The sequence below is a fragment of the Capricornis sumatraensis genome, chromosome 2 (genome assembly GCF_032405125.1).
Source record: "Capricornis sumatraensis isolate serow.1 chromosome 2, serow.2, whole genome shotgun sequence".
Classification (NCBI taxonomy): domain Eukaryota; kingdom Metazoa; phylum Chordata; class Mammalia; order Artiodactyla; family Bovidae; genus Capricornis; species Capricornis sumatraensis.
In genome coordinates this window covers 80,232,560-80,253,010 of record NC_091070.1, presented here as the reverse complement: position 1 = coordinate 80,253,010, position 20,451 = coordinate 80,232,560, and the positions used below count along the sequence as shown (strand labels likewise).

Sequence of the window (20,451 nt, the reverse complement as noted above, 5' to 3'; positions counted from 1 at the left end):
AAAGATAAATGAAACTGATCTCTACCCCTTGAAGCTACAATCCAAATACCTAATCTGAATCACCCAGGGAGTTTTTCAAAATACAGTTCTCCATGTCCCCAGCTCAGACATTCTGATTCTGAATCTCTGAAAGTTATACTCAAGAGACCTAAATCTAGGTGCTTTCCAGGTTTCTGTACTAGCCTGGTGGGATAACAAGTGAAGGGGGCCCAGAAGAGGGAGAGCCCGAGATGGAAAGACTTCCTGGTTTGCCTCTTCCAGGAAGCCCTCCCTGATCAGCCCAACACACTGGTCTACATGTCTTCTGATCCCAGCCTCCATTACACATCCTGTGAGTACTACAGTTTTTTCCGGGTGACTGGGAGGTTTAGTCCTCTTGGTTCTTGGGTGTGTCTTATCTCTAAAGTTGAGTGCTCCCATGTTCCAAGGCCATTGTGATGAGCATTCCAGGGGCTTTGTGACATATTGGCTGGCTCTGTTCAAGTATGGGAGGTCAGCAGAGGCCCAGTTCCTCCTGGGAAAGCAACTCATCCCCCCAAAGGAAGACCACCTTCCCCTGCTTAATTAAAGCATCACTTAGGGCTCCAAGTAAACTCCAGTCAGAGGCTGCTTGAAGACAGCCAGCAGGGGCCATGACCACCCTCTCTCCCGAAAACAGTCTCTCTGCCAGGCAGTCGGCCTCCTTCATCCTGGTGGGTGTTCTTCATCAGCTCCGAGTCCCTCCCTCCCCAGTCCCTGGTTTGCATTAGGGATATTTTCCCGTTAGGGCTATTTTTCCCTGTTGGGTGGGAAGGACTGGAACCCTGAGCTGGCCTAGAAGGTGAAGCAAGGTAGGTCAAACCTTGGTCTCGCCATCATCACCGACAACAGGACTAAAAAACACAAGTCCTTTCTTTACCCTTCTATCTAAGCCACTGTTACTTTTCTCCCATATGTGACATTCTAACTTTAAGGAGTTCCTGGTTTGCAAGTTGCCTTAAAGATGCTGAATTTTCCTTGGTGTTTTTGCCAACAATTTTGGTATGCCCCCACCAGGTGGCAGTAATGCTTTTGTTAGCAGGTGGTTCCACGTCCAATTAATAAGAGAAGCTATTCATTTGAATTCAGCCTCAGTCAGAATTTTCCACACTGTATATTTTTCAAAATCATGGTGACTAATTATAATGACCTTAACCAATCTCAAGTCTCATTAATCATTGTGATTTAGAGAGTGATACATAGAAAAGCAGAAATGCAAAATGGGTACCTCTCTCCCTGAGTTTTCAATGTTACTGCTTTATTGCGAGTTATCACCAGGCCTTGATTTGAATTTTCTTTTTTATCTCTCTTCATTTCTCTACACTTAGAGAAGGATAATAATAAAATAACAGACTGTCATATGGCATTTATTATGTACAATGACTGTTGTAAATGATTTATTTACAGTCAGTCTCATCATAACTCTGTGAGGTAGATGAAGCTATTACATTCACTTTATAAATGAGAACATTGAGCCCAGGGGGGTAAGCAACTTCCTACAGACCTGCTGCTAGTAAATGGCAGCTGTGCTGTGCTCAGTTGCTCCAGTCATGTCCGACTCTTTGTGACCCCATGGACCACAGCCCACCGGGCTCCGCTGTCCATGGGATTCATCCGGGAAGAATACTGGAGTGGGTTGCCATGCCCTCCTCCAGGAATCTTCTTGATCCAGGGATCGAACCTGCAACTCTTATGCCTCCCGCATTGGCAGGTGGGTTCTTTACCACTAGCACCACCTGGGAAGCCCAGGCAGTGGCAGAGTGGTGTTTAAACCCAAGCTGTGGAGTCCATCTCCTAATCAGTGATTCTCCAAGTGTGGTGACTGATTCTGCAGCATCAGCGTCAACTTCGGTCTAATAAGGAATGCAGATTCTTGAGTCTCAGATCTTCTGAAACAGAAGCTCTGGGAGTGCGGCCCATCAGTCTACAGTTTCACAAGCCCTCTGGGTGATTCTGATGTGCACCTAACCTCTACTTTGCATCACACGAATCTCTAGCTGCTCCACGGCATATGGGATCTCAGTTCCCAACCAGGGATCGAACCTGCATCCCCTGCATTGCAAGGTGGATTCTTAACCACTGGACCACCAGGGAAGTCCCTAAGCCATTTTTTAAAGATACTATACTACTATACACACTCCACACCTGGGTTGATAAATATCACCCAGATAACTCTCTCAAGTCACACACATCCCTCCCTCAAACTGTCTACTCTTAATATGCCTGCCCTCCTTGGGACATCCCCTCTTTTCTTGGTAGGAATCACTGAGACGATTATGGTTACTGCTGGGAGTACGTCTTGTCCCACAGTTGAACTCAGGCTTTACTGGGGGCTCTGTTGCTACACAGGATGTGAGAGTTGGACCATAAGAAGGCTGAGCACTGAAGAATCAATGCTTTCAAATTATGGTGCTGCAGAAGACTCTTGAGAGTCCCTTGGATTGCAAGGGAGATCAAACCAGTCAATCCTAAAGGAAATCAACCCTGAATATTCATTGGAAGGACTGTTGCTGAAGCTGAAGCTCCAATACTTCAGCCACCTGATGCGAAGAGCCAACTCATTAGAAAAGACACGGATGCTGGGAAAGATTGGCGACTAAAGGAGAAGAGGGCGGCAGAGGATGAGATGATTAGATAGCATCAGCAACTCAAAGGACATGAATCTGAGCAAACTCCAGTAGATAGTAAAGGACAGAGGAGCCTGACATGCTGCAGACCGTGGGGTCGCAACGAGTCGGACACAACTTCAAGACTAAACAACAACTGTTGCTATGAGGATTCAGAGCAACATGGCATCAAAAAACCCTTCCAGAGAATTTTTCTTATCCTCCAGTGGCTTTCTTATTTTACTAAAACATACTGGAGAAAATCCTTAACCTAATGATGAAGTGGGGGAAAGAGGCTGGAAAGATGTATGCCTGCAGCAAGGGCCACTAACAGCTGTTAGAGAGGTTGAACCATTTAAGGCTCCCACCTCTGGCCCCCTTCTCCAGGGGAAGCATGGCCCACCTTCCCCCAGGTTTACCGGTAGGGAGTTTCACCCTGCTGAGGTACACCACAAAGGCGGGAAGAGATTTCCGTACCTGCTTTGCCTAGCAATGCTCTTCTAGGGGACTAGGAAGGGTGTTATTGCAGAGCTGGGGAGTACCCAGCACCTCATGGACTACCAGGGTCTCCTCCTGGATGACCAGGTCCTTGTACCCAGATTGTGGGCAGGGTGTTAACAGGTTGGCGGAGCAAGGAATAGAGGAATATAGGAGGATGAAGGTGGATTTCAGGGGCCATTGAGATCACTGTCTTCATTATTTTGAAGAACCCCAGATACAGATTCTATGGTTTCTGGCACAGACAGGCAGTGTTGATGTACTAGTGAAGAGAGGGAGGGGACTTCCTGTGGAAATTCCTATCGCCACCCACCTTGCCTCTGCCCCCGACCCCCGCACCAACCTGCAGGCCTCTGCAGGTGGTCAGGCTTTTTGAGCTTGTCCTTGGCTTGCTAGCGAATGTCTTACAAGTTCTTGTGGGTGCCCCGTAGTTAGCTTGGGTCCAGGGAGATACAGAGAAGAGGCTGGGCAGAGAGAAGCAGAGTTTACTGGAGGAGGTCAGTGGCTTTTTAAAAACAAATTCAGCCAAAGCAAAGTAGGCAGATGGCCAACTGTTGCAGGTAGAGGTTTAGTGATGCAGATTCTCCGAGCACTCAGCAGATGCCTTCTTGTGATGTTTCTAATGATCTCTGCCCTATTATGTTGATGCTTTTATTACAGTGTTCTGTGAATATTGCTTTGATTGGTTTGCCACTTTCATTATGTGTAACCCCTTTTTCATGTCTTTGTTCATCATTTATTTTTTTACCCTATGGCATTTAATTTTAAAGTATAACTTTTGTTAACAGCCCTCATGCATGCTTAGTCCCTCAGTCCAACTCTTTGTGACCCCATGGACTGTAGCCCACCAGGCTCCTCTGCTCATGGGATTTTCCAGGCAAGAATACTGGAGTGGGTTACCATTTCCTCCTCCAGGGGATCTTCCAGACCCAGGAATCAAACCCGTGTCTCCTCAGACTCCTGTATTGGCAAGCTAGTTCTTTACTACTGAGTCACCTGGAAAGCCTAACAGCTCGAGGAGGATGTATATTTTTATTTAAACTGAAAATCCTTGCCTTTTACACTCCCTGGTGGCATGGCATCGGAGTTAAGCACCCTGACTCTTGCACCAAACAACTCTGGGTTCAGATCTCAGCTCTGATATTTACTGTGTGACTTCAGATACACTCATTAACCCTCTAGACCTCTGGTTCCCTAACACGTAAAGCAGTGTAACAACCTCACCTGCCTCATAGGTAGTTGTGAAGATTAAACAGTTGTAAATATAAAGTGCTTAAAATAAAATCAGTGCTTTTAAAGTGTTTACAACTATTAAGGAAACTTAAGCATTTGTTTCCATAATTAATTTCTTTGGGTTTCAATCACTTTTATGCTTTATGCATTTATTGATTCCTTACTGTTTCCTGTATTGTTTATTTTTTAAAGTGAATTAGAAGGAAAATGCCCTATTCTGATAAATCTCTAATTTTAAAAAGTCAAAAATAAAATAATTTCTTCTGACACTATCCTTCAATCTAATAAAAAATTGAATTTGTAGTTAAAAATCTTCCCGTAAAGAACACTCCAGATCTAGCTGGCTTCCCTGGTGAGTTACACCAAATACTGAAGAAAGAAATAATACCAATTCTATACAAACTATTCTAAAAAAATTGAAAAGAAGGAATAGGTCCCTACTTATTCCATGAGGCCAACATTGCCCTGATATCAAAATCAAAAACATTACAAGAAAACAAAATTATAGACCAAGCTCTCTCATGAACATTGATGCAAAATCCTAATAAAACTGTAGCAAATAATATCCGATGATGTCTAAAAAGGATAATACATCGCCACGAGGGTTTATCCGAGGAATGACAACATTCAGAATAATTCAATGTAATTTACCATAGTAACTAAAAAATGAAAAACCGTATGATCATCTCCATTGATGAAGAACATCCATCCCTGATAAAACTCTCACCAAACTAGGAAGAGAAGGGAACTTCCTCAGCCTGACAAAGGGCATCTACAAAAAGCCTACAGTTAACATCACGCCGAATCATAAAAGCCCAAATGCCTTCCCTCTAAGATTAGGAACAAAGCTAAGATGTCTGTTCTCACCACTTTTATCTGACATTGCCCTTGAAGTTCTAGTCAGTGCATGAGACATGAGAAAGAAATAAAAGACATCCAGCTTGGAAAAGAAGAAGTGAAACTGCCTTTATTCACAGATAACATGACCATCTATGTCAGGGTTGGCAAACTTTTTCTGTAAGGGTCAAAGCAGTAAGGTCTGTGTGTGTCATACATCTCTGTTGTAACTACTAAACTCAGCCACTGTAGCATAAAAGCAGCTATAGGCAACAAATGAGTGAACAGGCATGATTGTGTGCCAATAAAACTTTATTTGAAAAAAAAAAACCAGATTGAAAGCCAGATTTGGCCCATGGGTTATAGTTTGCTGATTGCTGGCCTATATAACAAATCCTATTGATCCACCAAAAAAGTTACTAAGACTAATAAGTGAGATTAGCAAGGTTGTAGGATACAAGATCAATACATAAAAATCCACTATATCTGTAAATACTAGCAATGAGGAGCTGGAAGTTGAAAGTTTAAAAATGACACCTTTTACAACAGCATCCAAAATGTGAAATATTTGTGAATAAATCTGATAAAATATATGAATAACCTACACATACCAAAATGCACAAAACATTGCTGAGAGAAATTAAAGAAGACCTAAATAAATGGAGAAATATACTATGTTTTATGGGTCAGAAGATTCAATAGCATTATCAATTCTCCACAAATTGATCTATACTTTCAGTCCTGCTGCTGCTAAGTCACTTCAGTCATGTCCGACTCTGTGCAACCCCATAGACGGCAGCCCACCAGGCTCCTCTGCCCATGGGATTTCCCAGGCACGAGTACTGGAGTGGGGTGCCATTGCCTTCTCCGAGGTTCAGTGCAATCCCCGTCAAAATCACAGCTGCCTTTTTTTTTTGGTAGAAATTGACCAATTGACTGAAATTCATAAGGAAATGTATTCCTAAAGTTCAGTCATTCCCTTTCATAATGGAAGATCCCAGGACACAGCCCTGCTCTTCCTATTCTCTTCTACTTCCTGCCAAGTAAGGGCTGCAGTTTCTGAGCACAGGTTGTGAGAACATGACTGCTGTCAGAGGGCAGAAAGCTGGCTCTGATCAGCTCAGACAACAATGTCTATACAACTGGAATGTAGCATCAGGGCAGACCCTGCTTCCCAAGGTTAGGCCAAGGCCAAGATTTTTTGTACCTTCTTGGGCCCACATATCTTATTTTGGTTTAGAAGATGGAGCATGGATGGGTTATTAAAGTATATTGCTTGATCCATCTCAACCAAACAGAGTTAGCAAAAATTACCCCAAATTTGGGCCTGTGGGCTCTAATTCTTAATTTCCAGTGCTGTTTTTGTCTCTAACACCTTTCTATACCTGTGGTCAATAGATCAACATCAGCAGTGCCCTGGGAGTTTGTTAGAAACGTGTCATCTTGGCCCCCACCCCAGACCTTTCGAGTCAGAATCAGAATTTTAAGATCTTCAGTTGACTTGTACACAAATTTGAGTCACACCTATGCATATTCAGGTATCTATCAATGGGAAGTTGGGAATATATATATCAGACATGTCTACTCACCTGCCAAGCTCTGTCCATCAGTATACTTTCAAGACTGAGATGTGGCATTTCAAGATATTCTCTTCAATGCAAGACTCCTCTAGGCATCTTCCCCTATTCCAACAGGAATTCAACTCCTAATTATTGTTTTATGAGCATTTTAAAGTATTTTGCGTGCACTGCACTCACCTTTCCCTGACACACACACACACACACACACCCCTCATGTAAACAGAAACCATTCCTTATGATGTACCATTTTACTCTTCTAGAAAAGGTAAAATGGATCTCATAGATGTGTTCAATTAGTACTTATTTTATTTTTCCATTATCAAGGCAAGTATACATTATAGTTATAGAAAAGCTTGAAAATACAAGAAAAAGGGAAAATTACTTATAATCCTACCATTCAAAGATAATCACTATTTTGTTTTTAGGTGGTTTTTTTTTCAGGGTTTTTTTTTCAGTCTTTTTTTAAAATAGGATTTTTATAGTGGTCAATTCACTTGAGTATATAAGGTGTGGTTTTTACAATATGTAACAGACGTATATGGAATATGTACACAGACAGAATACAGACTGAATATACAGCTTTGCTTTCTGTTTTTTTCCGTTAACATTTGTATTTTCCCAGATTATTATTCATTCCTTGTAAGTATCCATTTAAATGCCTCACAATATTCCATTGAGCATATAAACCATAGTTTACTTAACTATTCCCTTATTGCACAACGTTTAGAGAGTGCTTGCATTTTTCATTCTAGCAAGTAGTGTGCAATGAAAATTATTGTGCATACAGCATTTTTTCTATATATTTTCAGTAATTTCCTCAGGTTAAATTTTCAGAAGTGAGTCAGAGGCTGTGAATTTTGCTTCATGTTGCAAAATCCAGAGTATATCACTTAAAACTCACTCTGAAAGAAAAGCCAAATGTTCCTAACCGAGGGCTGAGGTGGTTGTCCTTGCCAGGTGAAGAGAAAACCGCCCATTGACAAGACAGAATGGGATGGCTTCTTTGACGAGAACGGTCACTTGGCCAAGTCACGAGACTTCATTTGTGTTAACATCCTGGAAAGGGTACAGTCCTAAGCTTCCCTCAGCCTCACCCTGGAACTGGGGGCGTGGTGGGCAACGGGGCGGGCATGGCATTGGAGGGGGCTCTTTCAGGCATTCAGGGGGCTCACAACCTCTCACCTCTGCCTGCACCCAGGGCCTGCACCCCACGGTGAGGACAGAAGCCTGGAAGTTCCTCACGGGCTACTACTCGTGGCAGAGTTCCCAGGACGAGCGGCTCACGGTGGACAGCACAAGGAGGTGGACCGCTTCAGATCCTTTCAAGGGAGGGAGGCGACCGTGTGGGTGGGAGGGGGTGCCCACCCCAGCCTGCTAGGTCCAGGCTGCTTCCTCCAGACGGACTTCTCTTTTCAAGAGGCAAAACCCCCATGGCTCTCCTGACTCAGGACCCCCACACGGGGGGCACAGGCACCTCCCCCACCCCCACCCTGGATGCTGCATGCCCCACCCAGTCCACACCCTGCCAACTTGAGCTCGACCCTGGCACCTCCTCGCACTGCTCCGCCACCCTGCCCAGCCCAGCCATCCCTAGGCCTGTGCAGCCTTCTTGAGGTAGGGAATATCCACACGCTCAGGGGCCAGCCAGAGAACACTCCAGGACAGCTGGGGGATCTAGGACCACCCTGATAATTCAGCTCAAGATCCTTAATTAAGTACACCTGCAAAGACCCTTTTCCCAAAGAAAGTCATATTCACAAGTTCCAGGTGTTAGGGCATGGACCTATCTTTGGAGGTCACCATTCAGCCCACTACACACCTAAGCTCATTCCAATGATGGGCACAAACCCCGCCTCATCCAGTCCTTCCAATCCTGAGGCACAGGTGCTAGCATTAGCCCCACTCTACAGACAAGGAAACGGAGGCTTAGGGAGGGCAGTGATATCCCCAAGTCATGATATCCCCTAATGGCAGACACCTAGTTCTTAAATTACAGATCCAGGATTCAGGGGCAGGGGTCAGACTGCAGAGCCACCTCCCCTGCACTCCAGGTGCCCATCGGAGGATGGTTAGGGTTGGGCAGTTGGGGGGATGGGAGGCAGCACGGGGAGCGCGCACCGCCTGGGTCAGGGCACCGCTCGGAGTTCCCCCGACTGGCCTGCAGGGAAGGATGCCTCCTTCAGCCTCGGGTCTATCCTCACAGGAAGAACTACGAGGCCTTATGCCAGATGTACCAGAAGATTCAGCCCCTGCTGGAAAACCTGCACCGGAACTTCATAGAGACTCGGAACAGTATCAGTGAGCCGAGGAGGGTGGGCCGGGCCCGGCAGAGGGGAGGGTTGGAAGCCCTCCTCCCTGGCTCTTCCTATGTCACGTCTGTGCCCTGGTTCCTGGGTGCTGCCTTGACACATGCTGCGAATTTTGCCGGCTCAATCTTGGTTACTCTACCAGCCTGGCTCCACCGGCTGCCCCAAGTGGCCCAGCAGTGTGTGTCCCTGGGCGTATACTTTCGCTGGTTGTCTACATCTCTTCCCCTCTTGGCCTTGAACTAGGTTGGATTTGAACTGCAGGAAGGCGGGACATTCCTGGCAAAGGGTACAGACTGGTCAAAGATTTGGAGGCAGGAAAAATTCCAGGCAGCTCAGGTTGTGGTGAAGGGTAAAGCATGGTGGTCTGGTGTATCTTTTTCCATTCTATTTTTGGTTGCTGCGCATGGGCTTTCTGTTGTTGCACTTCATGGGCTTCGCATTGCAGTGGCTTCATCTTGCTCTGGAGCATGGGCTCTAGGGCGTCTGGACTCAGTACTTGTGGCACTCGGGCTCAGTTGCCCCGCAGCATGTAGGATCTTAGGTCCCGGACCAGGGGTAGAACCTCTGTGCCCTGCACTGGCAGGAGAATTCTCAACCACTGGACCACCAAGGAAGTCCCTGATGTAGATTTTTTCATTCCCCCCTTCCCAGGATGTCCTAGGTCCTACCCTCTTGGATTGGGGGTAATAAACTCACCTGTAGACATGCTGTTAGATGTGATCTGGTGACACCCACCTGTCCCTTGCCCCCAACCTAGCATACGACATTAAAAAACTCTATGACAAAGACCCTCTGGGCAATGTCCTCCTCGATAAGAAGAAGCTGGAGAAGATCCTGCTCCTGAGTTATGTCTGCAACACGCAAGCAGGTGAGCCACAGGGCGGGGCCTCCCTTCAGCTCCCCCTTCTCAACTCCCTCCTGGGACAGTGCCCCTGCCCCAGCCCAGGCTTCACCGTAATCCCCCCACCATTCCCCACCCCAGCCCCTCCTCACTGGGCCCTCATTCACTCCAGAGTACCAGCAGGGCTTCCATGAGATGGTGATGATTTTCCAGCTGATGCTAGAACATGACCATGAGACCTTCTGGCTTTTCCAGTTCTTCCTACAGAAAACGGTGAGAGCTGGGCCTGGCTTAAGGACTTCCGCGTTCCTCAAATGACCCCTTGAGGTTAGGCAGGCACTGGCAGCCCCAGTCATTTCCTCCAGCCCTGAAACAGCCCTCTGAGTCCCAGAGGAGCTTTTCCCAGAAAAAGGCAATGCCAGCCCTAGTGGGGTTTGTTCTGGGTTGCGGGGGGTGGAAGCATTGGAACTGAGAAACGAGGATAGTGATGCACTGGTTTCAGCTCTTGTCAAACCTTGAAAGGTTTGGAAAGGCCCAATGAGGGCACCTTTCCCCTGGCATTCTCCCTGCCTCAAACACAGCTCTGCTCCTGCAAACCCTCCATGGCTCCCTATAGGCTCCATAACAGAATCCCAAAGCCTCAGCCAAACATTCCAGGCCTCGTCTTCACTCTTGTCTCTCATTGCTACTTTTACTTGACCTGCACCCAGGCCCTCCAGGGACTCGGTATTCCCACACTGTGAGGTTGAGAGCTTTAAAGGTGCTGCTCCCTGTTACTCCCTTTCCTCATGATCTCTGAGAGGCTGCCCAGAACCCACCCTCATCCCCTTCTCCATCCCTGAAACAACGTGCCACTGCTCTTTCCTTGTCCCGATTGGTTCAGACCCACGGTATGTGTCTGGAAGAATACCTGAGTTCACTGCATTGTGAGCCGTATCCGGTCCATCTCTACATCCCCACCACACACACACATCACACAGACAAGATGTGTGTTTATAAACACCCATACTCCAACACCCAGACACATACAGAGACTCAGGCCAGGCCCAGCCAGACACACACAGGGCCTCCAGCATTGGGGAGCTGATGGAGCAAGGCTGACTCATCCAGTGCTTTCAAGGGGGTCCCTCCTGCCCACTCATCTGTCCCAGGAGCACAGCTGTGTCATCAACATCGGGGTAGGGAAGAACCTCGACATGCTCAACACCCTGATCGACTTCCTGGATCCTGTGTTTGCCGAGCACTTAAGTGAGTGGCCCCCTCTGCTACCATACACCTCCCTCAACCCCAGGGAAGGCGTGGGCAGGGGCCGGCACCCAGTCCAAGCCAGCAGCTCCCAAGTGTGGGGGAGGAAGTGAGATCATTTGGTGAGATCATTTGGGAGGAGGGTTCATCTGGATGGGGTTAGAATCTGGACAGTTGAAAATCCACCCCGAATAGTCTCCAAGGGCAGATGGAAATGTGACAGCCTGGGGTTTTTTTTTTCCCAAGTGTGTTTCCGTGCTCAGTTGTTCGCCCATGTGTGTTTTTGCTCTATCTCCCATCCCCTGACCATGGCCCTTGGGCTTCTCTCCCCACAGAAGGGAAGGGTGCGGGGGCTGTGCCATCCCTCTTCCCCTGGTTCTGCCTCTGCTTTCAACGTGCCTTCAAGACCTTTGACGACGTCTGGAGGCTCTGGGAGGTGAGGTGCCTGCTGCTCTGGGGCAGAGGGACAGGCTCTCCCCGTGGGGCAGGCGGCAGGGAGGCCCTTGTCCTTGCTTCCCTTTACTGCTGGCTTTGGACTGGTTCCATCTCTGGGTCGGGAAGATCCTCTGGAGAAGGGATAGGCTACCCACCCCAATATTCTTGGGCTTCTCTGGTGGCTCGGCTCGTAAAGAATCCGCCTGCAATGCAGGAGACATGGGTTCGATCCCTGGGTTAAAAAGATCCCCTGGAGAAGGGAAAGGCTACCCACTCCAGGATTTTGGCCTGGAGAATTCCATGGGTCCATAGGGTTGCAAAAAGTCAGACACAACTGAGCGACTTTCACGTCACTTCATTTTGGATACAGCTCAGTGAGATTTATTGGGCCAATGACCCTGCTCCTGCCCTGTTGAGAGATATGAGAACATCAGTTGGTCCCTCTGTTCATCTTAGCCCTCCACTGCACCTTCTCAGGGCGGTGCAGGCAGGAGGGGCGCCGAGACTCGTGCAGCAGAAGCCTGATCTGTATTCAGCTTCCCTGCCACCCTGCCTGCCCAAGGGCCCTCACTCTGCTCTCACTTTCCCAGCCACCTCTTCCTTGGCCTTCCCCTCCACCTGAGTGCCCACACCTTCTGAGCCCCAACTCCTGGAGAGGGAGGGGCTCCCCAAGGACAGGTCACACCTGCACTTCTTTGACCCCAGTCTCCAGGGCAAGATGCACTCCCCAGGGAACACACCCACCCCCCTACCCCGTGGCCACTGCTGCCTGCAGGATTGGGCCCACTGCACAGCCTGGCATTCAGTGCCCCACAGGTCAACTCCTCCTACCTCACTCCTCACTTCTGGCCTGTTGATCTCCGTGCTCAACCACCAGGCCTTTAGTGACACCCCTGGATTGCTGACATTCCATCAACTGTTGTTTTGCCAAAGCACCACTCAAAGCTACAGAGAGTTACCCAGTCATTCTTGGCATTCTCTCCCCCTGTCTCTCTCTTTCTTCTTTCCTGCTCCCTCCCTTCCTCCTTCCCTTCTTCCTTCTCTCTTTCTCTCTCTCTCCCTCTAGCTGATGAATTCCCTAAAGCCTTTTTCCCTGAGTCCCCCAACAGCAAGCACAATGCCTAGAACCCCAGAGCTTGAATGAATGAATGAGAGTCAGTGCATGAGCGCATGGGCAGCAAGGCCCAGGCATGGCTGACGGGTCACGTGGTTGGTGGGTACCGCACCATCCTAAGGGCACCTGCAGTCTCAGACCACAGGCCAGACTGCGGTTCGCTGGCCCCTGCAGGTGCTGCTCACAGGGAAGCCCTGCAGGAACTTCCAGGTGCTGGTGGCCTACAGCATGCTGCAGATGGTGCGCCAGGAGGTGCTACAGGAGAGCATGAAGGGCGACGATATCCTCCTGGTGAGAGCGTCCTCCAGCCAAGCCCAGCCCAGCCCCACCGGCTCCCGGAGACCCCTGATACAGACTCAGGGGCCCTGGCTGCCCCTGGGCAATACCGGGGAGACTGACATACTCCAAACACTGTGCCAAGTGCTTGGATAGACCAGCTCATGTAAACCTCCAGACAAGCCTGACACAGAGGCGTGATAGCCATCATCATCACCAGTACCCCTGTTTAGCATCTGGGGGAGCTGAGGCCCTGAACGGTTCTTAACCTTGAGGCTGGATTGACTGACAGTTAACTCTTTGGCCCTAGGGTCCTCCTGTGACAAAGACCTAGGGTTTTCCAACAATTCTGAAAAGCAGCTGAAGTCTTTGATCCACATCTTAGATGGCACCCCCATCATAAAACGAGTCCTCCCAGAATCCCATGAAACACTCGGGGAAACCCTGGGGACCCTCTAGTGCCAAAAATGAAAACTGCATTCCCCATCTCTCCAATATATAAAATTCCGATGGTAAAATTCTGGCACTGTGCCAAGCCAGTTGAGAAGAGATTGGGTGGCCCCAAGTGACTGCCATGAGCAGCAGCCTCGTCCCCTGGAAGCAGCAGGTCACTGCCTGTGCCAGCCTGTGCCTAGGGAGACCTGCTTCCACCCACCTTCTTCCGGCACAGGCCTGCAACAACCTCATTGACCTCGATGCCGACGAGCTGATCTCCGCTGCCTGCATAGTTTACGCTGAGCTCATCCAGAAGGATGTAAGTCACTTTGATTATTTGTCTTTCTTCCCTTCTTCCTCCAAGAGGCCTTCCCCAATCGCCCAAGCCCAGTCTACGGCAGGTGTGTTTAACTTCAGAGACACAGCTTGTGCTGTATTCTCTGCCGCCAACCGCCGGGGGTTGCTCTGCACAGACTTCTCACTGCTTGCATGCATAACTCGCGCTTCACCAAGCAGACTGTGCTTCCTGAGAACCCAGCCCTCATCCCTCATTCCCTGCATCCCTCCGGGCAGATGTGGACACAGGGCTGGGCACCCAGGGGCTCAGGGAAACGTTACAGGCTGAATGAACTGAAGAATGAGGGCCAGACCGATGTCTGTCCACCCCTACCTCCTCTCCCCCAGGTCCCTCAGTCGTTAAAGGATTTCTTTCTCTGAGACTGCTCACAGTGGACAGACGCCCTCCATGGACAGGATGAGGCGGTGCTTCAGCTGTGAGGTCAGCATGAAGTCCGATGGGGCATTCGGGGGAGGGTGTAGGTAATACAGCTGTGATAACAACGGCCTTCTGGAGTCATGGTTTGTGGTGAGCAGTGTGTTTCCTGGGGTGGGGAGTGAGGGCAGAGACAGGATTGTCTAATGAGAAGAGAGATGGGAGGGCTAGAGAAAGGGCACACACTGGGAAGAGACGGTGCTGGTCAGCAACTCCTCGGGGCTGTGGGTTTTCCAAGGCTGCAGTGGTCCTGCGCCAGGCAGCAAAGGGTTGCGGGCATAACCGACTCTGTGAGCAGGCTGCCTCCTGTGGAAGAGATGGACACGTACAACATGCTTGCTCGATCCCTGGTCCAGAGAGGGGGCCCGAGCCCAGGGCTTCCCACGCCATGGCTCTTCTATACTCCCCACACACGAATCATACATGACATTGCTTTTCCAGAACCTCCCCAGCAGCCTGTGGAAAGGTCACAGCACAAATCTCTGGCTAGCAAGAGGCTCCTTCCTTGGTTTCAAAGCCCCTCACAATTGCACCTTCTGTTTCTCAGCCTGAAATGCTGCCTCAAACTAAGTTCCCCTTTTCAGCCTTTGTCTCTCCAGATAGTGGCATCTCTTCCCTGACTCAGGCAGAGCAGCCTCTCCCTGAGGGCAGAAGCTCCTGCCACCTGCTCTCCCCAACGTGTGCGCCTGCCCCAAGCCCCCCACCCAGCCTGCCCATGCTCTGAGGGTGACCCTGAGGGCAGACATGAAGACTAGCTGGAAAAAGCTGAACCTGCAGAGAGACAGGGGTCTGGCCAGGTGCTTCCATAGCTGCTTGGTAAGTGTGTACACCTACTGTGTGTATGTACACACACGAGCCCTGCCCAGCGACTACACTTTTTCAGAGGGGGCTGATGGATGGGCGGGAGGGATCTGCGGTTTCGCTGTGGACCTGGCTCTTGTGGGTGAAACACGACTGTCATTGTCATGCTCCTGCTTCCACCTGTCACTCTCAGTGACCATCACTGGAAAGGCACTATGTCCCCAACTAGCGGCTGGTCTTCTTCCCCTCAGGTGACAATCTCCCATCCATGGCTGGCTCTGAGTCTCTTGTCTGCTGTGCCTCTGCTGAAGGGGGTTCTTCGGAAGAGCGGGGTCCTGCTTCCCCCCCAATCCAGGGTCTTTTCTGCAAGGTTAATAAGCCAGCATTTGCTGGGCAAGAGGGTACATGGGTAAATTCATATACTGTGCACCTCCTCAAGCTTCTGTTCCCAAGACAATTTATCTAAATAAGGATCCTGTGTGGAATACAGTTCTCTAAGAACAAAACTGTTTTCTACTTCAACAAAGAACCAGATTAAAAGATGAGCTAACTGTGGCCTTGGGAAGAGTCCATAAAAATATCACATGCGCATCTTCTAATGCTTCTTTTCGCCTAGTGGCATTAATTGGCTTATGAGTTTTGCTTGGGACATCAATGACAAACATCTACTCCACAACTAAGCAATTCAAGTACTTGCCTTCTAGGCCAGTGGTTTTCAAACCTGATTTTAAAATTACTGGAGTTCCATTATTACAAAATCTTCAGTAAGAGTTCTGTGGTTGAAATTTGGTTGGGAAGTCCAGAAGCCTGCCTGTCTGTGATCGCTCTCTCAGACCCCTTTTTGAAGCTCATCATTTCCTCCAAGTTACCTCCAAGGAGGCTCTGACTTACTGGAAGCATGTCTGAACACCATTGTTTGTCTTCAAGATGAGCTGGATTAAGTCTTGATGCTGAACTGCTCCAGGTTCAGATAAATTCCAAGTGATACAGTGATGGAAATGAAGATCTTAGAAGACTGAACATCTCAGCTCGCCTGCTGTGCTCCTGGCTGGTGGACTGCAGATTAAGATCTTCCCACACTGTTATCGCGTGCATCAGGGAGCCAGCACAGGCTTCTCCTCTCTTAGTTTATCACTTTTATCACCCCATGGCTTTTTTTTCCCCCCTCTAGTAAAGTCCAGTCCTGAGGCAGAACTATGGGGAGCATTCAGATCCAAGAGAACTAAGTTCCCTTCAGTGTAGAGATTGTGTGGGTCTAAATAATTTGCTAATTCAACAGACATTTGTGGAGTCCGTACTGCGAGGCACTGTCCAGGCACTGAGGATTCCACCATGGGGAAAAGAAGGACACAATCCCTGTTTCCACGGCAGTCGCAGTTGAGTGGGAACCAGACAATCGCCTTGAAGAATATATAACTGCACATTCCTTTCGTGCTCTGAAGGAAGGACATGGTTCTAGGAGAGAAGATGGCAATGAGCGGTGGTGACGGTGGCACCAATGACAACGGCGGTGATTCAGGCATGATGGCGATGAGGAGGACAGTGGGTGGGAGGAGCTGCAATGTTGGTAACGATGGTGAATGGCTGTAGTCGTGATGTCAATAAGGACCACAGTGGTGATGTCCATGACGGTGGTGGGGGTGGTAGCGTTGATGTCAAAACTGGTGCAGTAGTGGTGGCAGAGGTGGTAACATAAGTCTGGGTGATGACGGTGGGGGTGTTGCTGATAATGGTGGTTGTTAGCAATATTGTTGGTATCAGTGGTGGGGGGGGTGGATGGTGGCAGAAAGTGTGATTAATTGATGACAGTGGAGGTGGCTGTAGGGATGATTTGATTCCGGCAGTGGTAGAGATGAAGATGTCTGGGGTGGTGATGGTAGTGCTGGCTTTCATTCAGTCAACAAAAACGGTCCACAATGGCCATTTCTGTATTGATACTGGTGACGGGGTTGGTGGTAATGGCAGTCATGGTGGAGATGAAAACAGGGACAAATTCATTCTGGAAAGACTAGTGTCTACCTACTTCCAGTGAGCAAGACCTAAATATAATGTTTTAAAAGAGCGACAGCGGTCATGAGCATAGAGATAACATAAATGGAAGCACCCAGGCCCTATCTAAGCTTTCTAAAACTTGCTCCTGAGCCTCATGTGAAAGCCTGGACTGGCTATATCCATTCTATGATCTCATCCCACCTCTCCTCCTTTCACTCTTGTTCTAAGTCTCTTTCCTGGAGGTTATTGATTTTCCCTTCTCCAACAAACCTGAGTGACCCTAAGCCCATTCTTTGTTCCTGGAACCAGGAAAATGGTTCTCTATCCAGCTAAGGCTTCACAGAGGTGGCATGTGTAAACTCAAGTTCTCTGGGCCCCAGAGTCTATATTTTTGACTCAGAGAAGGATAAATAGGTGGCGGCCAGCAGAGCCCAGTCCTGTGCTGAAGCCCAGACCTTTGTCTGGGGGGTAAGGGCTCTACCTGCTGCAGGGGGAAGGACAGAGCTGGTGGGTGGGGCCTCCACTACCCGGGACTCAATTGCACTGATGTGACTGGGCTTAAAGATGTAACACTGGCTTCTCAAGGGGACATAGGAGGAAGAAAGAGAATGAACAGGAATTTAAGGAAAGAAAAGAGAAGTGCTATAGAACACTGGGGGAGCCAGTGAGATAGGAGGGAATGTAAGGCTTCTTTTTCAACTAGCGATCATCTTAGTGACCATCAACAGACGCGATAGTGTTGGCAGAGCGTGGCAAAGTGACAACGGGCGCTTGTGCGCTGAGTCTTAAGGCTGATGCTTCTCACGGATGTGTTTCCCAGGCCACTGCCCCATCCCAGCCACAATGCATATGTGTGCACAGACACACATGCACACACACACACTCTATACACCCACACTGCGCCCCCGGGGTATCCCTGGTGGTTTTCTTGTTCAACCTGATTGAGATATAACTAAGTTGGAAATGTCTTTTTTGTCCACCTTTCAGAAGAAGGATGTTCAGGTCCATTTAGACTAAAGGAACTCTCTGCTCCTCCTCCCTACTGCGCTTGCCACCTCCCCTCCATGCACACACATACACACTGCAATCCATCACCGAGTTCCGCCAGTTTCATACCTACTTAGACCAGGGGCTCAGTTCTGTCACTGCTGGGGAGGGAATATGGCTTGACCATGCCCGCTGACCCTCCTCCCTCTGGGTGGACTCGGGCCAGGGTCTGCAGGAACAAAGCTTGTGATCTGCGGGACCTGAGCTGTATCCTGGTAGGTGGCAGGCGCTGCCCCAGCCCTGGTGCTCCTGCTACTGTCACCACCAACCCCAGTGAGAAGCCTCAGGCCCCCAGAAGGTGGAGCTGAAGTCCCCACCCCAAAGGGCAAAGGAACAAGTCTTCCCTAATCCCACTTTCCCACTAACCGCTTAGGGGCCTGGAACCCAAGGGAGAGGGGACTGTGGCTGTAAGGAGTGGCTGGAGCCCCAGGAGGTGAGGAAGGCAGAGCACAATAATCACAACAGCACTTACTGAGCGACTGCTATGTCCCAAGCCCAGCTCAGGTGGTAACGAATCTGCCTGCAATGCAGGAGACCTGGGTTTGATCCCTGGGTCAGGAAGATCCCCTGGAGAAGGGAATGGCTATCCACTCCAGGATTCTGGCCTGGAGAATTCCATGGACAGAGAAGCGTGGTGGGCTGCAGTCCATGGGGTCGCAAAGAGTCAGATTCCACTGAGCGACTGACACTTTCACTTTTCTTTCAAGCCCCAGGCTACATCACAGGCTTCCTCTCCCATAATCCTCAAATTCAGAAGACAGACGCCAGCACCACACTTTTTTTACTGGTGAGAAGCCCAAGGCACTGGACTGCACAGCCAGTGATGGCAAAGTCAGAATGTGAGCGCTGACAGCAAACCCCGTAGCCCACACTGCTAGCCTCGGTCCCTGAGTTCACATCTTCACCTGCCCATAGTCTCCCTCGAGGTCTGCCATCTCGCCGTAGGCACACATCTGCCTGGTGTTCTGTCTGGTCCTCTATGCGCAGACCTTCATCTCACAGGCCCCTGGCAACTGAGGACCCACAGGTGGGCCGGGATGTTCCAGTGCTGGACTACGTGGGGGGATGTGCAGGGGCACCATTCTACTTCCCTCGTCCTGCCCTGTGCAGGACAGGCCTGTTAGGAGTCCAGCAAGTTTGGGGAAGACCAAATGACAGCCATGTCTACTACAACTTGGTTTGAAATAATGCTCAGGCTGCTCTGGACATTCCTTCTCTAGAATGGGTCTGGGGGCGGGGAGTGGGGAAGTGGGGTGGGAGAGGAGAGGAGGCTGGGCTGGGGCTCTGGGGTTACAGAGAGACCACTGCACAGGGCTGAGGGTAAGGAGCCAAGGGAGGCTACCAGGCCTCTCTGCCAGGTGGGGAAACTGACAACCAAGCCTGGGTGGGTGGGATGAGCTGGATGCATGAGTCTAGGAGCGGAGTGGGGAGGAGAGCTGCACAGAAGCAGCCCCCCACTCCATCTGGCCCCTGCAGACCCCTCTCTGGACCAGCCACAGGCAGAGTGATGAGACTGAGAGAGCTGAGACTGGGCAAGGCCAAGGTGGAGATAGGAGTTTGCAGCCCCTGCCAAATGCTATCCTGCCACATGAGAGCCATCAGCCACGTGGTCGGGTGGCGGGGGGGGGGGGGGATGGATTTATTTCTGAGGCCTCCAACAGAAGCACTAGCATCCAAATGGTCCTGCCAGACCCTGCGGCTAAGTAAGCCTATAGTGAGAGAAAGATTAGCAGCAACTGGAAATGAGGGAGGTGGGTCTTGGGAGGCTGTGGGGGGCAGGGGGCAGGGTGGGAGGATAGAGCCAGAGGCCCTATCCTAGCTTTTAATCTTGGCTACACATTAAAGTTACCCAGGGAGCTTTTATTAATAACCCGTACCCAGGGCCCACTGATGAAATCAGAATCTCAGGGGGCAGTGCCAGGGCACTAGTATTTTTAAAAAGCTCCTCAGTTAACTCCAATATGCAGTCAGGAGAACCCCTGCGCTCAGAGCAGACAGTGGATGGAGTGAGCTTAGAGGCTTAATGCCTTCCACACAGGATGGGGGAGGGACATTCCCAAGGTCACACAGTGAAGGGATCATAGCAGGGGAGGACAGGAGTGGCTGCGTAGGCCACTATTCTGAACTAAGAACCAGAGCTGTCTCTGCAGCCAAACCCCCCACCATCGGTTCCACCCTGGATACACCAAAGGCTCCAGCTGCCCTCTCCCTACTGGCTCTTAACTGGACCTTCCCAACTCCCCCACCCTCAGAACCCTGCATCTGAATGACTCTAGAATTAGGCATTTCAAGTTCTTTTCTGAACCAGCACATAAAAGAACAGGGAATTAATAAGTGCCCGCATCTCAAAGGCCTGAGCCTCACCTGCAGTGATATGCAAATGGCACCTAAACACCCACAGTGCTGTGCTTA

At 49.7% G+C, this 20,451-nt stretch overlaps 1 protein-coding gene across 2 annotated transcripts; it reads left to right on the top strand.

Moving 5' to 3' along the window:
* Positions 1 to 632: 632 nt before the first annotated feature.
* On the top strand, positions 633 to 14,144 carry TBC1D21 (TBC1 domain family member 21). 2 transcript variants are annotated; one of them, XM_068966406.1, is made up of 11 exons: positions 633 to 692; positions 7,730 to 7,837; positions 7,971 to 8,074; positions 8,976 to 9,070; positions 9,839 to 9,949; positions 10,095 to 10,195; positions 11,074 to 11,170; positions 11,503 to 11,603; positions 12,891 to 13,007; positions 13,663 to 13,746; positions 14,112 to 14,144. In XM_068966406.1, the coding sequence occupies exons 1-11, from the start codon at positions 633 to 635 to the stop codon at positions 14,142 to 14,144; spliced, it is 1,011 nt and encodes a 336-aa protein (XP_068822507.1). The 2 variants fall into 2 exon arrangements, with proteins under 2 accessions (XP_068822507.1, XP_068822508.1); XM_068966407.1 differs by lacking the exon at positions 7,730 to 7,837.
* The last annotated feature ends 6,307 nt before the right edge of the window (positions 14,145 to 20,451 follow it).